Genomic DNA, 17,641 nt, shown 5'->3' on the forward strand with positions numbered 1-17,641 from the left:
TTATTTTTTAAAATCATTATTCTATTGTGCAACATATGGTATGAAATAGAGGTGAATTTCTTGCATTGAGAACAATTGGTTCTCAATGGTTTTCTTATTATCACACTTTGTTTTTTTTCATAATTAAGTTAGGTTTTCTTTTCCTTGTATTTGAAAGCAGCCTGAATGGATCTTTTAATGCCAGGACCTCCAAAAGTCTTAGGTCATTACAATACATGACATCACTCAGGAATAATTTCTAATATTAACTATACCTTTCAGTAGTCAAATAATCTGTTGTTTGGGATTAAGATCTCACACTTGGAAAATCTGTAGATTTTAAGGCACAATAGAGAGTTCATTGATAAAAGAATCCCTTCTCTGCAGCGCCTGGCATAAGCTTGGGATTCTTAATTTCAGCTCAGGTCATGATCTCAGAGTAGTGGGATTCAGCCCTGCATGGGGCTCCACTCAGTGGAGTCTGTTTGTCCCTCTCCCTCTGCTCCTCCCCTCTTCCCAGGCCCTTCTTCCCTATAGGCACTCCCTCAAAATAATAAATAAATAAATAAATAAATAAATAAAATCTTTAGGAGAAAAGATTAGAATCCTCTTTCAATTTTGTTAAAATATCTTTTAAAAAAAGATTTAATTTATTTACTCATGAGAGATGCAGAAAGAAAGGCAGAGACAGAGGGAGAAGCCGGCTCCCCGGCTAAGAGCTGGATGTGGGACTTGATCCCAGGACCCTGGGATCACACCGTGAGCGGAAGACAGAAGCTCGACCGCTGAGCCACCTGGGTGCCCCAATTTAAAATATCTATTTTTTTAAGAGAGAGAGAGAGAGAGAGAGAGAGTAGGGGAGTGGGGAAGAGCAGAGGGAGAAAGAGAATCTTTAAGCGGGCTCCACACCTATTGCAGACCCCAATGTGGGCTGGATCTCACAACCCTGAGATCATGATCTGAGCTGAAATCAAGAGTGGGACATCCAGCAGATGGAGCCACCCAGGCACCCTAAAATATCTTAACATTTAAAAAGATAGGGGCACCTGAGTAAGCGTCTGACTTCAGCCCAGGTCCTGGAATCATGACCCATATCTGGCTCCCTGCTCAGCAGGGAGTCTGCTTCTCCCTCTGCCTCTGCTCCTCCTCCCAGCTTCTGCTCACTCTGTCTCTCAAATAAATAAATAAATGAACAAACAAATAAATAAATAATCTTTTTTAAAAAGGAAGTGGAAAAACATTTAAAAATGTCTTAAAATAAAAAAAATACATTGTGGGGTGACCAGTTGGTGGAACTTTTTCCTGTAAAAGTCCTGAGTACTCTAACCTAGTTCTTTTTTTGTTTTTTAACCTAGTTCTTATGTTAGTGACACATACTATGTTAGTGAGTTGCTTAGTCATCCTTCCCAGTATCTGTATCACCAGACTAATGTGCGCAGGCCTCCCACTGTGCAGAAATGGATGACCTGCCTCTGGCACCACACTCTATGCCTGGGATAACATTTTCCACAATTGTGAGCCCACTTGCTTCCTCCTGGAAGCATCCATATAACTAATGAAGCTGGAGTTTTCCTAAAAGGTGAAGACTGATATTGAATGACTGCATTTTATTGGGAACTCCTGTATTGGGTAAGTAAAACATAAACTTGGCAAGTAAATGTTGCACTTGGAAAATAATTTTAAACTTCAAAAGAAGATGTCTTGGTGTGAAAAACTGTCTAAAACTGTCTTCTATTTGGTTCTTAGTTTTTTGCTGTTTTTTCCCCCATATGCATGTATATATGTGGATATTGAATTGTAGAAATAACTTCCACTAAGAGATCTGACCTAAGCCATTCATTTTCATCTGAGATCTGCTTTTTTTTTTAAATAATAAATTTATTTTTTATTGGTGTTCAATTTGCCAACATACAGAATAACACCCAGATCTGCTTTTAAAGGAATTGAGAAGTTAGATGGGGAAATCTTCTAAGGATAATATGTTTCTATGGTAAACTTCTTAGCTCCTAACAGTTAATAAGTCTCAAAGTACAGAACATATATATTGTCTGGGAATCAGAAAAGTTTATCTGAGGTTTTACAGAGAAAAAGAAGTGACTTGGGCAAATAAGGAAGAAGCTCTTTCTTGGGAGGAGTCATCCTACCTAGAGTGTCATAGCTACTCATTACCTGAGTATGCAGAGAGTACGCATGGTTGGGTAGACTCTGTCCTACTAGAAGTCTGGCCACTACATTTGTACTATAGGTAAATGGTTAGCTTTTAAAACTATATCCAGATATACCCAGGCCTCCAGGATTCACAATCTATCACTTAAATTCTTATTGATTTCTTATTCATTATTTAGATTTTAAAATTAAGTTACCTAAGGAGATGTCTAATTGAGAATAGATATTATTCACTGATACTTTATCCACACAATGGCTCAATCATCTAAATTGGTTGTTCTTTTGGTATTACCTTTATTGCCTAATAAAAATTTTGGAGTCTACTCTGTCATAAATTGCCTGTGGCATTCTACTTTGCAATTAGCATACTCTTAAATGTCATGAAATGTATAGTATTATAACTTGTCAGAGGTATTCCATTAATATGGTGTCCTTGGTGTTTAAAAATTTCAATTGTGTATCTCATTTTATTTTTTTAAACTTATTTATGATAGTCACACAGAGAGAGAGAGGCAGAGACACAGGCAGAGGGAGAAGCAGGCTCCATGCACCGGGAGCCCGATGTGGGATTCAATCCCAGGCCTCCAGGATCGTGCCCTGGGCCAAAGGCAGGCGCCAAACCGCTGCGCCACCCAGGGACCCTGTGTATCTCATTTTAAAACTAGCCACTACTTTCATGATTCTTCAAAGCACTAACTGACATACGATATCTATAATTATTTCCTTGATCCATGTTTTTCCAAAATAATTCTTAAATGTTTACTTACTTGTTCATGAACTAGTATAATAGAATCAATTAGAAATTATTGTAAGTTGGCTATTAACAAATATTAATATAACTTACCTCTTATGTTGCATGAGAAAGTTTAAAATATTCATTTATCCATTAAAACATTAATTGATAATTTATTCTATTTTAAATGTGAATGATAAAATATGAGTAAGTGGCAATCCTAGCATGCATTCTGTGAGTACATGGGAGAAAAAGATGATATGAAAACTTTTCTCCTAATGCTTAGGTCATGTATTTGATTTTATATCAAGAGGCTCTAACACTAAGCAAAACTTTGGACATTCTTTTACCTCTCTACATTCAACCTCTGACTATGAATTTTCTCTGATCAACTTTCAAATATGCAGAGAACTCATTGTATTCTCACTGAATTCAGAGACCTTTAGAATATTACATTGCCTCATCTTTCAGATATTGAATAATGAATTGCATACCGAAGTTACTTTTCTTTTAATTGATTGGTTAAGTCACCAATACTTTCAAGCAACAACTTTTTAGGGAACTAGAATCCAGAAATTCATCTAGAGTGGAGAGCAATAAAAACATAATTATTTCATATTGTGAACATATTAGGATATGCAGGTAAGTGGAAATGTAGAAATGGTGTGGAAATTTGAGAAACAAACTCTGACTTGGTGTCATATGAATGTAACAAATATCTAAATCACACATTATTGTCATACAGTAAAAAAACAAATTTACGAAAGAACTGCACTGTAAAAAAACTGACTTCTGGAATCCTTATATAAATAACGTTTAAGATAGACAACAAGGGTATAATTATTGGATAAAGGACACAAGAATGGGTCATAGACAGTCCATCAATTAATTAATTAATTAAATTTATAAATTAACACTTGCCATTATAATATAGAAGTAAATATGTATGTATATACGGATATGTATATATACGTATAGATACATTTTGTTTTTGTTAAGTAGGAGCCACATGCAACATGGGGCTTGAACTCAGACCCTGAGATTAAGAGTCACATGCTCTACCAACTGAGCCAAACAGGTACCTTTATATACCCCTACTTTCAATGTCTTGATGTTTTGGTGGTCACGAATATCAAAGGCTTGATTTTTCTATAAAATGAAGACTTTCAGGCCAAATCATAAAAGTTTTGGGTCTTGAATTAGATTGACATCCCACCCAAATACCACCAGTTAATATCATTATGTTACTTAACCAGTATATGTTTTCACTTCCTTGTTTGTAAATAGTGAATCTTTATTTCCCACTTTGGAGAGTTGTTGTGAGCATTTAATGGAAAAAAAGAACTTAACGGGATAACCCCATTAAAACCCCATGCTTGTTACATGGAGAATATTTCCAGTAGATGTCCACTACTGTTATAACGTTAATCACTATTAACTATATTTTACTGTGTATGGATTGGAATATTTGGAAGTGATGAATTAGCACAAAAGGTATAAGGATAGATTTTTATAAAATATAAAGAATTTGAAAAGTGCTCGAAGGAAATTACAACGAAAATAGAAATTTTAGGAAAGAGGAGACCTAATTGTTTAAGAAGGTAAGTACATTTATTTAATACTTACACTTTTAGCCACATGATGTCGCTGTCCACTACAGGCTGTTTCACCACAAAAGAAATGCGGGATGCCTTTTGCGCTCAGATGCTGCTTTTCCTTACCATTTCTGAAATACGGGCATGGTAAGGTTATTTAAGAAAAAAATGAGGAACTCAAATTATTTTTTGAAGTTTGGACGGAGGCAAGAACGACACAATATTTGGAAAAGGCTTGCAATAGTATTTTCATGGAGAGAAGAAGGTTCAGGCGCCCGGCGACTACTGCTTTCACTTCTTTTCCTCACAGTCTGGAAGACTGGGAGCGGCCACGTTCACTACTCAGTGCTGGAGGAGGCCAAACACGGCACCTTCGTGGGCCGCATCGCCCAGGACCTGGGGCTGGAGCTGGCGGAGCTGGTGCCTCGCCTTTTCCGACTGGAGTCCAAAGGCCACGGGGACCTTCTGGAGGTAAATCTGCAGAATGGCATTTTGTTTGTGAATTCTCGGATCGACCGCGAGGAGCTGTGTGGGAGGACTCTGGAGTGCAGCATCCACCTGGAGGTGATCGTGGACAGGCCGCTGCAGGTTTTCCATGTGGAGGTGGAGGTGAAGGACATTAACGACAACCAGCCGGTTTTTCCAATGGCAGTAAAAAAATTATTTCTTTTTGAATCCCGGCCGCCTGGTTCCCGGATTCCACTAGAGGGCGCATCAGATGCAGATATTGGAGCGAATTCTCTGTTGACCTACAGTCTTAACTCTAACGATTATTTTACCTTGGATATTAAAAGAAATGATGAGAATATTAAATCCCTTGGACTCGTGTTGAAAAAAGTTTTAAATCGTGAGGACACTCCTGAACATCACTTACTAATAACGGCAGTTGACGGTGGGAAACCAGAGCTCACTGGCACTACTCAAGTGAAGATCACCATTCTAGATGTTAACGACAACGCCCCAGAATTCGAGAGGACTGTCTACAAAGTCAGTTTATTCGAAAATGCACCAAACGGTACCTTAGCAGTGATTGTTAATGCCTCTGATTTGGATGAAGGAGTAAATAAGGACGTCGTATATTCTTTCAATACAGACACGTCAGCAGATACTCTTTCGAAATTCTACTTAGACCCAGTGAATGGATACATCAATGTAAAGGGTAATATAGATTTTGAGGAAACTAAGTTATATGAAATCCAGGTAGAAGCGACAGATAAAGGAACCCCCCCAATGTCAGGTCACTGCACGGTTCTGGTGGAAATTGTGGACACCAATGATAATGTACCTGAGTTGGTTATCAAATCACTATCATTACCTGTATTAGAAGATGCTCCCCTCGGCACGGTCGTCGCCCTAATCAGCGTGTCCGACCGTGACTCTGGCGCCAACGGGCAGGTGACCTGCTCACTCACACCCCAAGTCCCCTTCAAGCTGGTGTCCACCTTCAAGAATTACTATTCGCTGGTGCTGGACAGCGCCCTGGACAGAGAGAGCGTGGCGAACTACGCTCTGGTAGTGACCGCACGCGACGGAGGCTCGCCTTCGCTGTCGGCCACGGCCAGCGTGTCCGTGGAGGTGGCCGACGTGAACGACAACGCGCCGGCATTCGCGCAGCCCGAGTACACGGTGTTCGTGAAGGAGAACAACCCGCCCGGCTGCCACATCTTCACGGTGTCGGCGCGGGACGCGGACGCGCAGGAGAACGCGCTGGTGTCCTACTCGCTGGTGGAGCGGCGCGTGGGCGAGCGCGCGCTGTCGAGCTACGTGTCGGTGCACGCGGAGAGCGGCAAGGTGTACGCGCTGCAGCCGCTGGACCACGAGGAGCTGGAGCTGCTGCAGTTCCAAGTGAGCGCGCGCGACGCGGGCGTGCCTCCCCTGGGCAGCAACGTGACGCTGCAGGTGTTCGTGCTGGACGAGAACGACAACGCGCCCGCGCTGCTGCCGCTGCCCCTGCCCCTGCCCCTGCCCGGGGCGCGCGGCGGGGGCGGCGCGCTGAGCGAGCCGGTGTCGCGGGCGGTGGGCGCGGGCCACGTGGTGGCCAAGGTGCGCGCGGTGGACGCGGACTCGGGCTACAACGCGTGGCTGTCGTACGAGCTGCAGCCGGCGGCGGGGGGCGCGCGCAGCCCGTTCCGCGTGGCGCTGTACACGGGCGAGATCAGCACGACGCGCGCCCTGGACGAGGCGGACGCGCCGCGCCAGCGCCTGCTGGTGCTGGTGAAGGACCACGGCGAGCCGGCGCTGACGGCCACGGCCACTGTGCTGCTGTCGCTGGTGGAGAGCGGCCAGGCGCCCAGGCCGTCGTCGCGGGTGTTGGCGGGCGGCGCGGGCGCGGGCGCGGGCGCGGGCGCGGGCGCGGCGCTGGTGGACGTCAACGTGTACCTGATCGTCGCCATCTGCGCGGTGTCCAGCCTGTTGGTGCTCACGCTGCTGCTGTCCACGGCGCTGCGGTGCTGGGCGCCGCCCAGCGAGGGCGCGTGCGGGCCGGGGAAGCCCACGCTGGTGTGCTCCAGCGCGGTGGGGAGCTGGTCGTACTCGCAGCAGAGGCGGCAGAGGGTGTGCTCTGGGGAGGGCCCGCCCAAGGCCGACCTCATGGCCTTCAGCCCCAGCCTTCCACCCGGTCCCATTGGCGGAGACAGAGAACAGCTGAATGTGGAGGTTGATCTTTCTCCTAAAGTAAGTACTTTTTAAAAAATCCTTTCAAAATGTCCTTGTTTTTTTATTCTTCAATGTTTCTATTCTTTTGAGACATGTGGTTTTTGGTAATTAGTTTTCCAGGTTTTTGTGGTTAGAATGTTTGAATTTCTTGTGACTAACGTTTTTTAATTGAATCAGCAATAAGTAATAAGAAGCATACTTGTAGTTTTTTGTTGTTAGTAGGTGCAATAGTAGGATTATTTTATTGCTAATGTATGGATAGAAACTAAATATATTTTCCTTGATCAACTGTACTGTTTAGAATATTTGATTCCAACTGTGGTGTACTAATCTTTGTGCAAAGCTTCAATACCTTTTGCCACTTCTCATTTGGGATTCTTATCAGACGTTGGTCTAGATGTTACTGGCCCAATTTATGAGTTCACCATAAGTCTCACCACTTTATAACCTCAGTTTCAAATATTAGTTTATTAAGCCTGTTGTCTCTATGAAGCCTCTTTTACTCACTCATTTATCTGAAGTCTAAGCTCTTTCTTTCTACTTGAGTATAATTTATTTTAGTCTTTGTGTTCACATTTGGTAATTCATTGTATTGTTGCTAGTTTTCTAGTTGGGTAAAGAAAACCACACACACCATAATAATAATTTTTTGCTTTAGAATCATATCTTTGTCTCAAGTTGCTCATTACTTTTATTAGTAAGCACTGAAAAAATCAATAGGAACTGAAATTTTATATTCCCTTCAGCATATCATCATTTAGAAAATATTCTTTTTGAAAGTATGTTATTAATTTTATTATGATTATTTTCCATCAGGACAGTTTGTTGAGAATATTACTCTATATCTAATTTAAACACTGTTAGGGGCTTTGGGTATTGCAGTTGGTTAAGCATCTATCTGACACTTGGTTTCCACTTAGTCCATGATCTCAGAATGGTGAGATCCAGCCCTGAGTGGGGCTTGGTCCTCTGCCAGGAGTCTACTTAAGATTCTCTCTCCCTCTGCCCCTACCCCTATCCCATGCTTGCTCTCAAAAATAAATAAATAAATATTTTAAAAACAGTTCTACAAGCAAACTTATTAATCAACCTATTTCACAAACAGTATTAAGGATGCTAATGTCCCCAAACTCCAATAAGTTAGTATTATTTGCAACTTTCCTCTAAATGCCAATCTGTCCATTAATGTTATATAGTACATAAAAGCTCCAAATAACTGGAACCAAATAAAACAAAATGAGATTATTTTGTAGTCATTTCTGTATTTGGCATTTGATAATTTCTCCAAATAGATGTACTTCCATTCAAGTTTCCTTGCCACTAGAAACTGAAACTTAGCCATATTAGAGACTAGAAAACAAGCGATTATTTCTAAACCACGAAAGACAAAAAGAGAATACTAACCTTGTGGGAGGTCATTGGGTTCCAGTGTATATAATTATATGGAATATTTTTCTACACAGATTTTTTTAAATTTTTATTTATTTATGATAGTCATAGAGAGAGAGAGAGAGAGAGAGAGGCGCAGAGACACAGGCAGAGGGAGAAGCAGGCTCCATGCACCGGGAGCCCGACGTGGGATTCGATCCCAGGTCTCCAGGATCGCGCCTGGGCCAAAGGCAGGCGCCAAACCGCTGCGCCACCCAGGGATCCCTCTACACAGATTATAACTAGGACTTCCTACTTCCTGTACAGGCTTACTTTCTGAAACCTGGTTAATGCTCAGTAATATTGTGGTTGAGGCTAACATATACAATAGAGAAATCATCCTCTTTTTTCCCATTTTCATTTCCTTCTCTCTCACTATCCTTTTTTGGCCCCTGCCCATCAAGTGTTAGCCACAGAATGTCCAACCTGAGTTCACACGTTATTTCATTAGGCCTCATTTTCATCGTGTTGTAATTGATAGGGTCATCCAAAGTTCTTGTTTCCCAGGATGTGGGACTTCAGTCTTTAAATTGAGCTCTTTTTCAAATTCTTTTTTTAATTTTTATTTATTTATGATAGTCACACACAGAGAGAGAGGCGCAGAGACACAGGCAGAGGGAGAAGCAGGCTCCATGCACCGGGAGCCCGATGTGGGATTCGATCCTGGGTCTCCAGGATCAGGCCCTGGGCCAAAGGCAGGCGCCAAACTGCTGCACCACCCAGGGATCCCTCAAATTCTTGACTAACAAGATCTCACGCTAATAAGACATTTTAAAGACTTTTGAGTTTTCTCCTTAGAGACATATTGCTACCATACTAGATGAATACTAATAGTTCTCACATAAATATCCTTTATATTCTACTGAATTCCTCATCTATACATTTAGTTATTTTCAAAGTAAAGTAAATGGAAAGGGACTCTTTTTTCAGTTTCTTCCAGCATGTTTGACATGTATAATCATTTTGTGCAAATCTACAGTTTGGGTCCTCAATCAGAGAATCTCCTCTGATTGATGTTTTAATTCAGAAAATATATTTGTGTGTATGTGAATGTGGGTCTTCATAGAATGGAAGCCTAAAGCTATTTTCAGTAGCTTGATCTTTTTTGTTCTAAACAAGCATGGGGGAAAGAGATTTATGAATATAAGAGGCAAAGAAAGTGTGAAAATAATTACCATCGTGTCCTTTTATGTTAAGTCTCCTTATGTCAGGAAAATATATTGTGCTATATTTATCGAGAATTTTTCATTGATTTTTTTATATATAAACATTTTATTTACTTATTCACGAGAATACACAGAGAGGAGAGACAGAAGCAGGCTCCATGCAGGGAGCCTGAAGTGGGACTCGATCCCAGGTCTCCAGGATCAGGCCCTAGGCTGAAGGTGGCGCTAAACCTCTGAGCCACCAGGGTTGCCCTCTTCATTGACTTTTAAAACTCAGGATGTCTCTAAGGTCATGAATACCAAGAACTAGAAGGAAAACTAAGCTCAAGTCTAGGTTTTCAATATGGAAATTGAAATATATCTTAATTAGGGTAATGTCCAAGAAAAATATTTTTGCATCTCTGGAAAATTATAGAGGCTACTGCTGAGACATAATTATTTTCCTAATTAGATTTGTGACCACCTTAATTGAATACATTTTATTAGGCAATTGAAGAGAACCAAACCATTCTAATATGTAAATATTCAGGAAATACTAGGTATGTATTCTGAGCTCTTAAACTTATAAGACACAGGGAAGTCCTGGTGGCTCAGTGATTTAGTGCCGCCTTCAGCCCAGGGTGTGATCCTGGAGACCCGGGATTGAGTCGCACATCGGGCTCCCTGCATGGAGCCTGCTTCTCCTTCTGCCCGTGTCTCTGCCTCTCTCTCTGTCTCTGTCTCTCATGAATAAATAAATAAAATCTTTTAAAAATTAAAAAAAATATAAGACACAACTATTCTCTTTAAAAGTTTATATTTCATAAAAGAAGGTTCCAATTATTTGGATCTTTGTGCTTATTACATGACACCTATGTCATTAGACACATGCCCAAATGACTACAACAGAGATAATTAATGTAAAAATGACCCAAGTGATTCCATCTGTATGCTATAGTATATAAAGGAAGGTAAAGGTACCTGCTCAATTGGTTTAACCATGAAAGTCTTCATTTTATGAAAAGGTCAAGAAATTTTTAAATAGGTATAAAATGGGGGAAATTGCTTTATGAAGTATTTGGAAATGGTGAACAGTACTTAGGGGATGAAATGAGTATGTCTTGCTGAGTGAAAATATTATTGAAAGCAGGAAATTGTCCACTTTCACTAAAATACATGAGCACTGTAGAATAAAATAGAAGTTTATACATGTTAGACATTGGAGAACAGGCAAGTATTTATAAATTTAAGAGACAAATTAAGAATACCAATCTTGCTTGTGGGATGTGAGTGTATTTGTTAATAAAATTATGTGCAATACTTTCCCACACCAATTATATACCACAACATGCTACTTCCTTGATAAAACTCCTTGAACCTTCAGCCCTTAGATGAATTAATGAAGACTTTCAGTTAAATGCTGGTGATTTTTGCTTCCTTTCTCGAACATTGTTTTAAAGATTTAAAAAATTTATTCATGAGAGAGACAGAGGCAGAGACACAGGCAGAGGGAGAAGCAGGCTCCCTGCAGGGAGCCCAATGTGGGACTAGATCCTGGGACTCCTGGATCATGCCCTAAGCCAAAATCAAACGCTCAACCGCTGAGCCACCCCGGTGTCCCTTTCGAACACTTTTAAAAATTCCCTTTCAATGACTTATTCTTGGTATTGGAGGTTTCCTAGATGGGAGACTTCTCTCAAGTCTTCCACACCAGGAGTATGAAATCCAAAGATGAAGACTGTATGACCATTAATAACTACTTTCCTTGATTCTCAAGAACACATAAAATCTGTAATGAATTTTCCTAATCAACACTTAACAATTCTATGTTTACAAAGTTTATGTTAACTACAGCTGGGTCTCTATAAATACTTAAAATCTGTATGAAAAAAGGATTTCCACTGAACTAAAAGCTGCACCTGTGTAAAACTAAGGATCACACTCAATCAACGGTACAAAACAAGGACCTTAGCAGTATAAAATGTGTTTTATACTTAGAAGTATAAAATGGGTTTCTTTTTTCTAATGGCGTTAAAGTATGCGGAATGGCTGAGAATAAGACTTACCGGTAGCAGAATCCATTACTTAAGGTTTGGAGCCACATGATGTCGCTCTGTACCATAAAATTGATCTTACAGAGAAAGAAAAAATCTCTTCGGTTCTGATAAAGAAGCTGCATCCAGCATCCAGACACTGAGAAATGGAGGATACAGTGGCACTGGACTGAACAGTTAGATTTTTCTTGATTTTGAAACAAGATCCTTTGATGAAAACAAACCACTGCGGGCTGGAGATGGAGTTTTCCTGGGGAAGCGGCCAGGAATCCCGGCGTCTGTTGCTCTCTCTTCTGTTCCTCGCAGCCTGGAAAGCAGGGAGCGGCCAGGTCCACTACTCGGTCCCGGAGGAGGCCAAGCGCGGCACCTTCGTGGGTCGCATCGCCCAGGACCTGGGGCTGGAGCTGGCGGAGCTGGTGCCGCGCTTGTTCCGACTGGCATCCAAAGGCCACGGGGACCTTCTGGAGGTAAATCTGCAGGATGGCATTTTGTTTGTGAATTCTCGGATCGACCGGGAGGAGCTGTGCGGGCGGAGCGCGGAGTGCAGCATCCACCTGGAGGTGATCGTGGACAGGCCGCTGCAGGTTTTCCATGTGGAGGTGGAGGTGAAGGACATTAATGACAACCCGCCTCTGTTCCCTGGAACACAAAAGAATCTATTTATGGCGGAATCCAGGCCTATTAACTCCCGGATTCCACTAGAGGGCGCATCTGATGCAGATATCCGGGCCAACGCTATGCTGACCTACACGTTGAGCCCCAATGAGTATTTCTCGCTTGATAAACCGTCCGAAGACGAGCGGGTGAAACATCTTGGGCTAATGTTAAGGAAGCCTTTAGACAGGGAGCAATCTCCGGAACTTCATTTATTGCTCACGGCCACTGATAGAGGCAAACCTGAGCTGACTGGCACCGTTCAGTTACTCATCAAAGTGCTGGACGCCAATGACAACGCCCCAGCTTTCGACAAAACACTCTATGCCGTGAAATTACCAGAAAATGTTCCTCATGGAACGCTGGTAATGAAACTTAACGCCTCAGATTTAGATGAAGGCTCGAATGCGGACATTATTTATTCATTCTCAACTGATATTTTACCAAATGTGGAATCCAAGTTTTACCTAGATCCAATAACCGGAGAAATTATGGTAAAGGGATATATCGATTTTGAAGAAAGCAAATCCTATGAAATTCTTGTAGAGGGTATTGATAAAGGACAACCCCCACTCTCTGGCCATTGTACAGTTATGGTGGAAGTTGAGGACACCAACGATAATGTCCCAGTAATGGAATTCAAGTCTCTGTCGCTTCCAGTCAGAGAAGACGCTCCATTAGGCACAGTAATCGCGCTAATCAGCGTATCCGACCGTGACTCTGGCGCCAACGGGCAGGTGACCTGCTCACTCACACCCCAAGTCCCCTTCAAGCTGGTGTCCACCTTCAAGAATTACTATTCGCTGGTGCTGGACAGCGCCCTGGACAGAGAGAGCGTGGCGAACTACGCTCTGGTAGTGACCGCACGCGACGGAGGCTCGCCTTCGCTGTCGGCCACGGCCAGCGTGTCCGTGGAGGTGGCCGACGTGAACGACAACGCGCCGGCATTCGCGCAGCCCGAGTACACGGTGTTCGTGAAGGAGAACAACCCGCCCGGCTGCCACATCTTCACGGTGTCGGCGCGGGACGCGGACGCGCAGGAGAACGCGCTGGTGTCCTACTCGCTGGTGGAGCGGCGCGTGGGCGAGCGCGCGCTGTCGAGCTACGTGTCGGTGCACGCGGAGAGCGGCAAGGTGTACGCGCTGCAGCCGCTGGACCACGAGGAGCTGGAGCTGCTGCAGTTCCAAGTGAGCGCGCGCGACGCGGGCGTGCCTCCCCTGGGCAGCAACGTGACGCTGCAGGTGTTCGTGCTGGACGAGAACGACAACGCGCCCGCGCTGCTGCCGCTGCCCCTGCCCCTGCCCCTGCCCGGGGCGCGCGGCGGGGGCGGCGCGCTGAGCGAGCCGGTGTCGCGGGCGGTGGGCGCGGGCCACGTGGTGGCCAAGGTGCGCGCGGTGGACGCGGACTCGGGCTACAACGCGTGGCTGTCGTACGAGCTGCAGCCGGCGGCGGGGGGCGCGCGCAGCCCGTTCCGCGTGGCGCTGTACACGGGCGAGATCAGCACGACGCGCGCCCTGGACGAGGCGGACGCGCCGCGCCAGCGCCTGCTGGTGCTGGTGAAGGACCACGGCGAGCCGGCGCTGACGGCCACGGCCACTGTGCTGCTGTCGCTGGTGGAGAGCGGCCAGGCGCCCAGGCCGTCGTCGCGGGTGTTGGCGGGCGGCGCGGGCGCGGGCGCGGGCGCGGGCGCGGCGCTGGTGGACGTCAACGTGTACCTGATCGTCGCCATCTGCGCGGTGTCCAGCCTGTTGGTGCTCACGCTGCTGCTGTCCACGGCGCTGCGGTGCTCGGCGCCGCCCAGCGAGGGCGCGTGCGGGCCGGGGAAGCCCACGCTGGTGTGCTCCAGCGCGGTGGGGAGCTGGTCGTACTCGCAGCAGAGGCGGCAGAGGGTGTGCTCTGGGGAGGGCCCGCCCAAGGCCGACCTCATGGCCTTCAGCCCCAGTGTTCCTGACTCTAGAGACATAGAGGATCTGCAGTCAGCAACAGGAGATTCCCTTTCAAAGGTTAGTTTTAAATATCTTTTATTTAATCTGAATTATTTAATCTAAAATTTTATTTTCCATTTTTTCTATCAGTTTCTTCCTAATTAAAAGAAAGTTCAGAATGAAATTTCTGATGTGTTTCTTTATGTCTTATATATTCATTTTAGCTAATATCTTTTAGTATTATAGGGCCCCAAGGCAATATATGTTGTTTTAAAAATCTTCATTATTCATTGCATATTTATTTAACTAGTATTATAAATTATGTGCATATCATCTTTATCTATTTATTTTCAGTTATAATCAACTTTTAAGAGAACATTTTCGTCTTATTGCCTATATACATCGAAAATTGCTCAAATGTAATATAACTCAGTCAATTATTTGAAAGTGAAAGCTTATGTTACTTCGATTTCTTTAAGAAGGTACTTAAATGCACCTCCAAATCACTCTCCCTTTTTTGTTCTTAAACGTACCCAGTCTTAATTTTATAGCTGTTATTAATTTTTACTTGTTTTCTAAACTATCTAAATGGAAGTGCACTACATGTGTTAGTGTGTGACAGTGTTTATGTGTTCTTTATATTTATCGTCCATCATTCTATGGAATCATCCATATCGCCTTGTGTAGTTGGAGTTCATTTAATTTGTTTTCTCCCCAGTAGTTTATTTTATGACCATAGTATGAGTTCATTATCTCACTGTTGAGGATTTTGCATTGTTTGTCCTTACATCTTTTCCAAATAATGTGCCATAAATATATTTTTAAAATGTTCAGTGCCTATGTATGCAGTTTTCTCTACTATTTAATAGGATTGAAATTAGTAGAACATAAAATATGTACACACATTCATCTTGACTATATCAGCCTTCTCAAGTGTTTTTACCCATTTACACTTGTCTTGGCAGTGTATTGCTTTATATCATCTCCAAAATATGCCATTATCAGATTGTTTACATAGTTGCCATTTTGCTGGGTATGTTTAGTGTTTCCATTTTATGTTTCCTGATTTATGAATGAAGTTGAGCCCCTTTCTTTATTATCAGCCATTTTTTACATCTTATTTTGTATAACAGCTGTTCAAGTCTATGCCTATTTTTTTAAAGAAAGATTTTATTTACTTATTCATGAGAGGCAGAGAGAGAGAGAGACAGAGACACAGGCAGAGGGAGAAGCAGGCTCCATGCAGGGAGCCTGACATGGGACTTGATCAGATCTGGAGTCTCTATGATCACACCCTGGGCTGAAGACGGTGCTAAATTGCTGAGCCACCAGGGCTGCCCTATGCCTATTTTTCTATTGTGGTGCATTTTCTATTGTTTTTCAAATTTTCCTTTATTATGGATATAACACCTTTCTTGCTTATATACTCTGCTTGTCTTCATTAGTTTTTTTTTTTTTTTTTTTTTTGGTGAATAAAAATTTTTAATTCTAGTTAAGTTCAATTTATCAATCTTTTCATCTTTATTTTGTTTAATGAAGGTAATTTCTTTGGTATTTTTTGTTCATATTCTTGTTACATATACAATCCTTTTCCAATTTTTTTTGTCTTTTATGACATAGGGGTCAAGATTCATTCCTCCCAAGTGACTTTCAACTGAAGCAACACTATTTCTTAAAAATGCATTTCGTATGTTTTTACAAAATAATTATCCATTCTATAAGTTTGATCTTTTTTGCTGTTCTAATCTACTAGACTTTTTAAAAAACTTTTTATATCAGTGCCATGTTGCCTCTTTCACTTCCACCTAAATTTGTATATAAATTCCATAAGAACAATTTGGTGAGATTTTTATTTGGATTGCATTGAATCTATTTAGAAATGTGAAGCAGGGGGTGCCTGAGAGCCTCAGTCGGTTAAGCATCTGACTTTTTTTTTTAATTTTTTAAATTTTTATTTATTTATGATAGTCACAGAGAGAGAGAGAGAGAGAGAGGCAGAGACATAGGCAGAGGGAGAAGCAGGCTCCATGCACCAGGAGCCCTGGTGTGGGATTCGATCCTGGGTCTCCAGGATCGCACCCCGGGCCAAAGGCAGGCGCTAAACCGCTGTGCCACCCAGGGATCCCAGCATCTGACTCTTGATTTCAGCCCAAGTCAGAATCCTGGGGTCCCGAGATCCGGTCCCACATCAGGCTCTATGCTGAGTGTGGAGCCTGCTTAAGTTTCTGTCTCCCTCTCCCTGTGCCCCTCCCCTACTCACTCCTGCTCTCTCTCTCTCAAAATAAAAAAAAATGGTACATATGAATATAGTGTGTGTTTTTGTATTGAAATATTATTCAGCTAACTTGTTAAAATCGCTTTTGATTCTAATAATTTATCTCTAGGTGCTTTGTATTTTTCAATATAGATAATCATGCTGACAATAAATAATGATAGCTGTAGCTTTTTCCTTCCCAATTCTTATTCCCATTATACCTTTTATGTGCTTTAATGGCATTGAATTGGACCACTAGTATTATGGTAAATAGAAATGGCAATATTAAGCAACCTTGTCTATTTATGAAGTCAAAGGAAAATTTTAAATAATTTATCATTGGCATGCCTGAGTGGCTCAGTCCATTAAGTGTTTGCCTTCTGCTCAAGTCATGACCCCAGAGTCCAGGGATCAAGTCCCAAGACCAGCTCTGCTCCTGCTTTTCCCTCTGGCCCTCCCCTTGCTCCTTCTTTCTCTCTCTCTCCCCAACACTCTCCCAAATAAATAGATAAAATCTTGTAAAAAAATAATTTATCACTAATTATGTTTTGTATAGTTTTTTTAAAATCTTAAAAATTCTTATTTCTCTTCCTTTTTTGTTTCTATCTGGGTTAGTATATTTTAATTACTCATTTTCTCTATTATCTTTGCAGTTATATAGTACATTCTTTTGCTAATTTCTTTATTGATTTCCTGGATTTTAAAAGCAAGCATCACTGAGTTTTTAGAACTTAAATTAGTGCTTTTACTGCTTTCAGACAATGCTAGGACCTTGAATAATAACTCTATTTCCCAGTTTTGTTTGGTGTTATGTTTTTCAGTTTTACATTTATTTTAGGTACAGATTACATTATTATTATGTTTTGTACAGTTACTTTTGTTTTTGTTTCTTTCTGTAATTATTTTTATCCTGAAGAAATTCTTTAATATTTCCTTTAGTGGTTGAAAGAATTCTCCAACTTTTTTGCATATCAGAAATATGCTTATTTCATCATCACTTTTGAAAAGTAGTTTTGCAGAGTTATCAAATTCTGGGTTTGAAATATTTTTTCC

At 42.3% G+C, this 17,641-nt stretch overlaps 1 protein-coding gene across 3 annotated transcripts in view; it reads left to right on the plus strand.

Annotated features, from left to right (window-relative positions):
* Window positions 1–17,641, plus strand: part of LOC144313986 (protocadherin alpha-C2) — a 187,483-nt gene that overhangs the window by 2,671 nt on the left and 167,171 nt on the right. The window contains exon 1 of one of the 3 annotated variants that reach the window (XM_077897555.1): window positions 4,578–7,146. The exons of 1 other annotated variant lie outside the window; for it this stretch is intronic. In XM_077897555.1, coding sequence (XP_077753681.1) covers window positions 4,618–7,146 — 2,529 coding nt within the window. In that variant the 5' untranslated portion in view covers window positions 4,578–4,617. Of the gene's footprint in view, window positions 1–4,577; window positions 7,147–17,641 lie in introns of those variants that run through there. One more of the 3 variants, XM_077897546.1, reaches the window with a different exon arrangement.

Source organism: Canis aureus, chromosome 5 (assembly GCF_053574225.1).
Source record: "Canis aureus isolate CA01 chromosome 5, VMU_Caureus_v.1.0, whole genome shotgun sequence".
In the NCBI taxonomy this organism is placed as follows: Eukaryota; Metazoa; Chordata; class Mammalia; order Carnivora; family Canidae; genus Canis; species Canis aureus.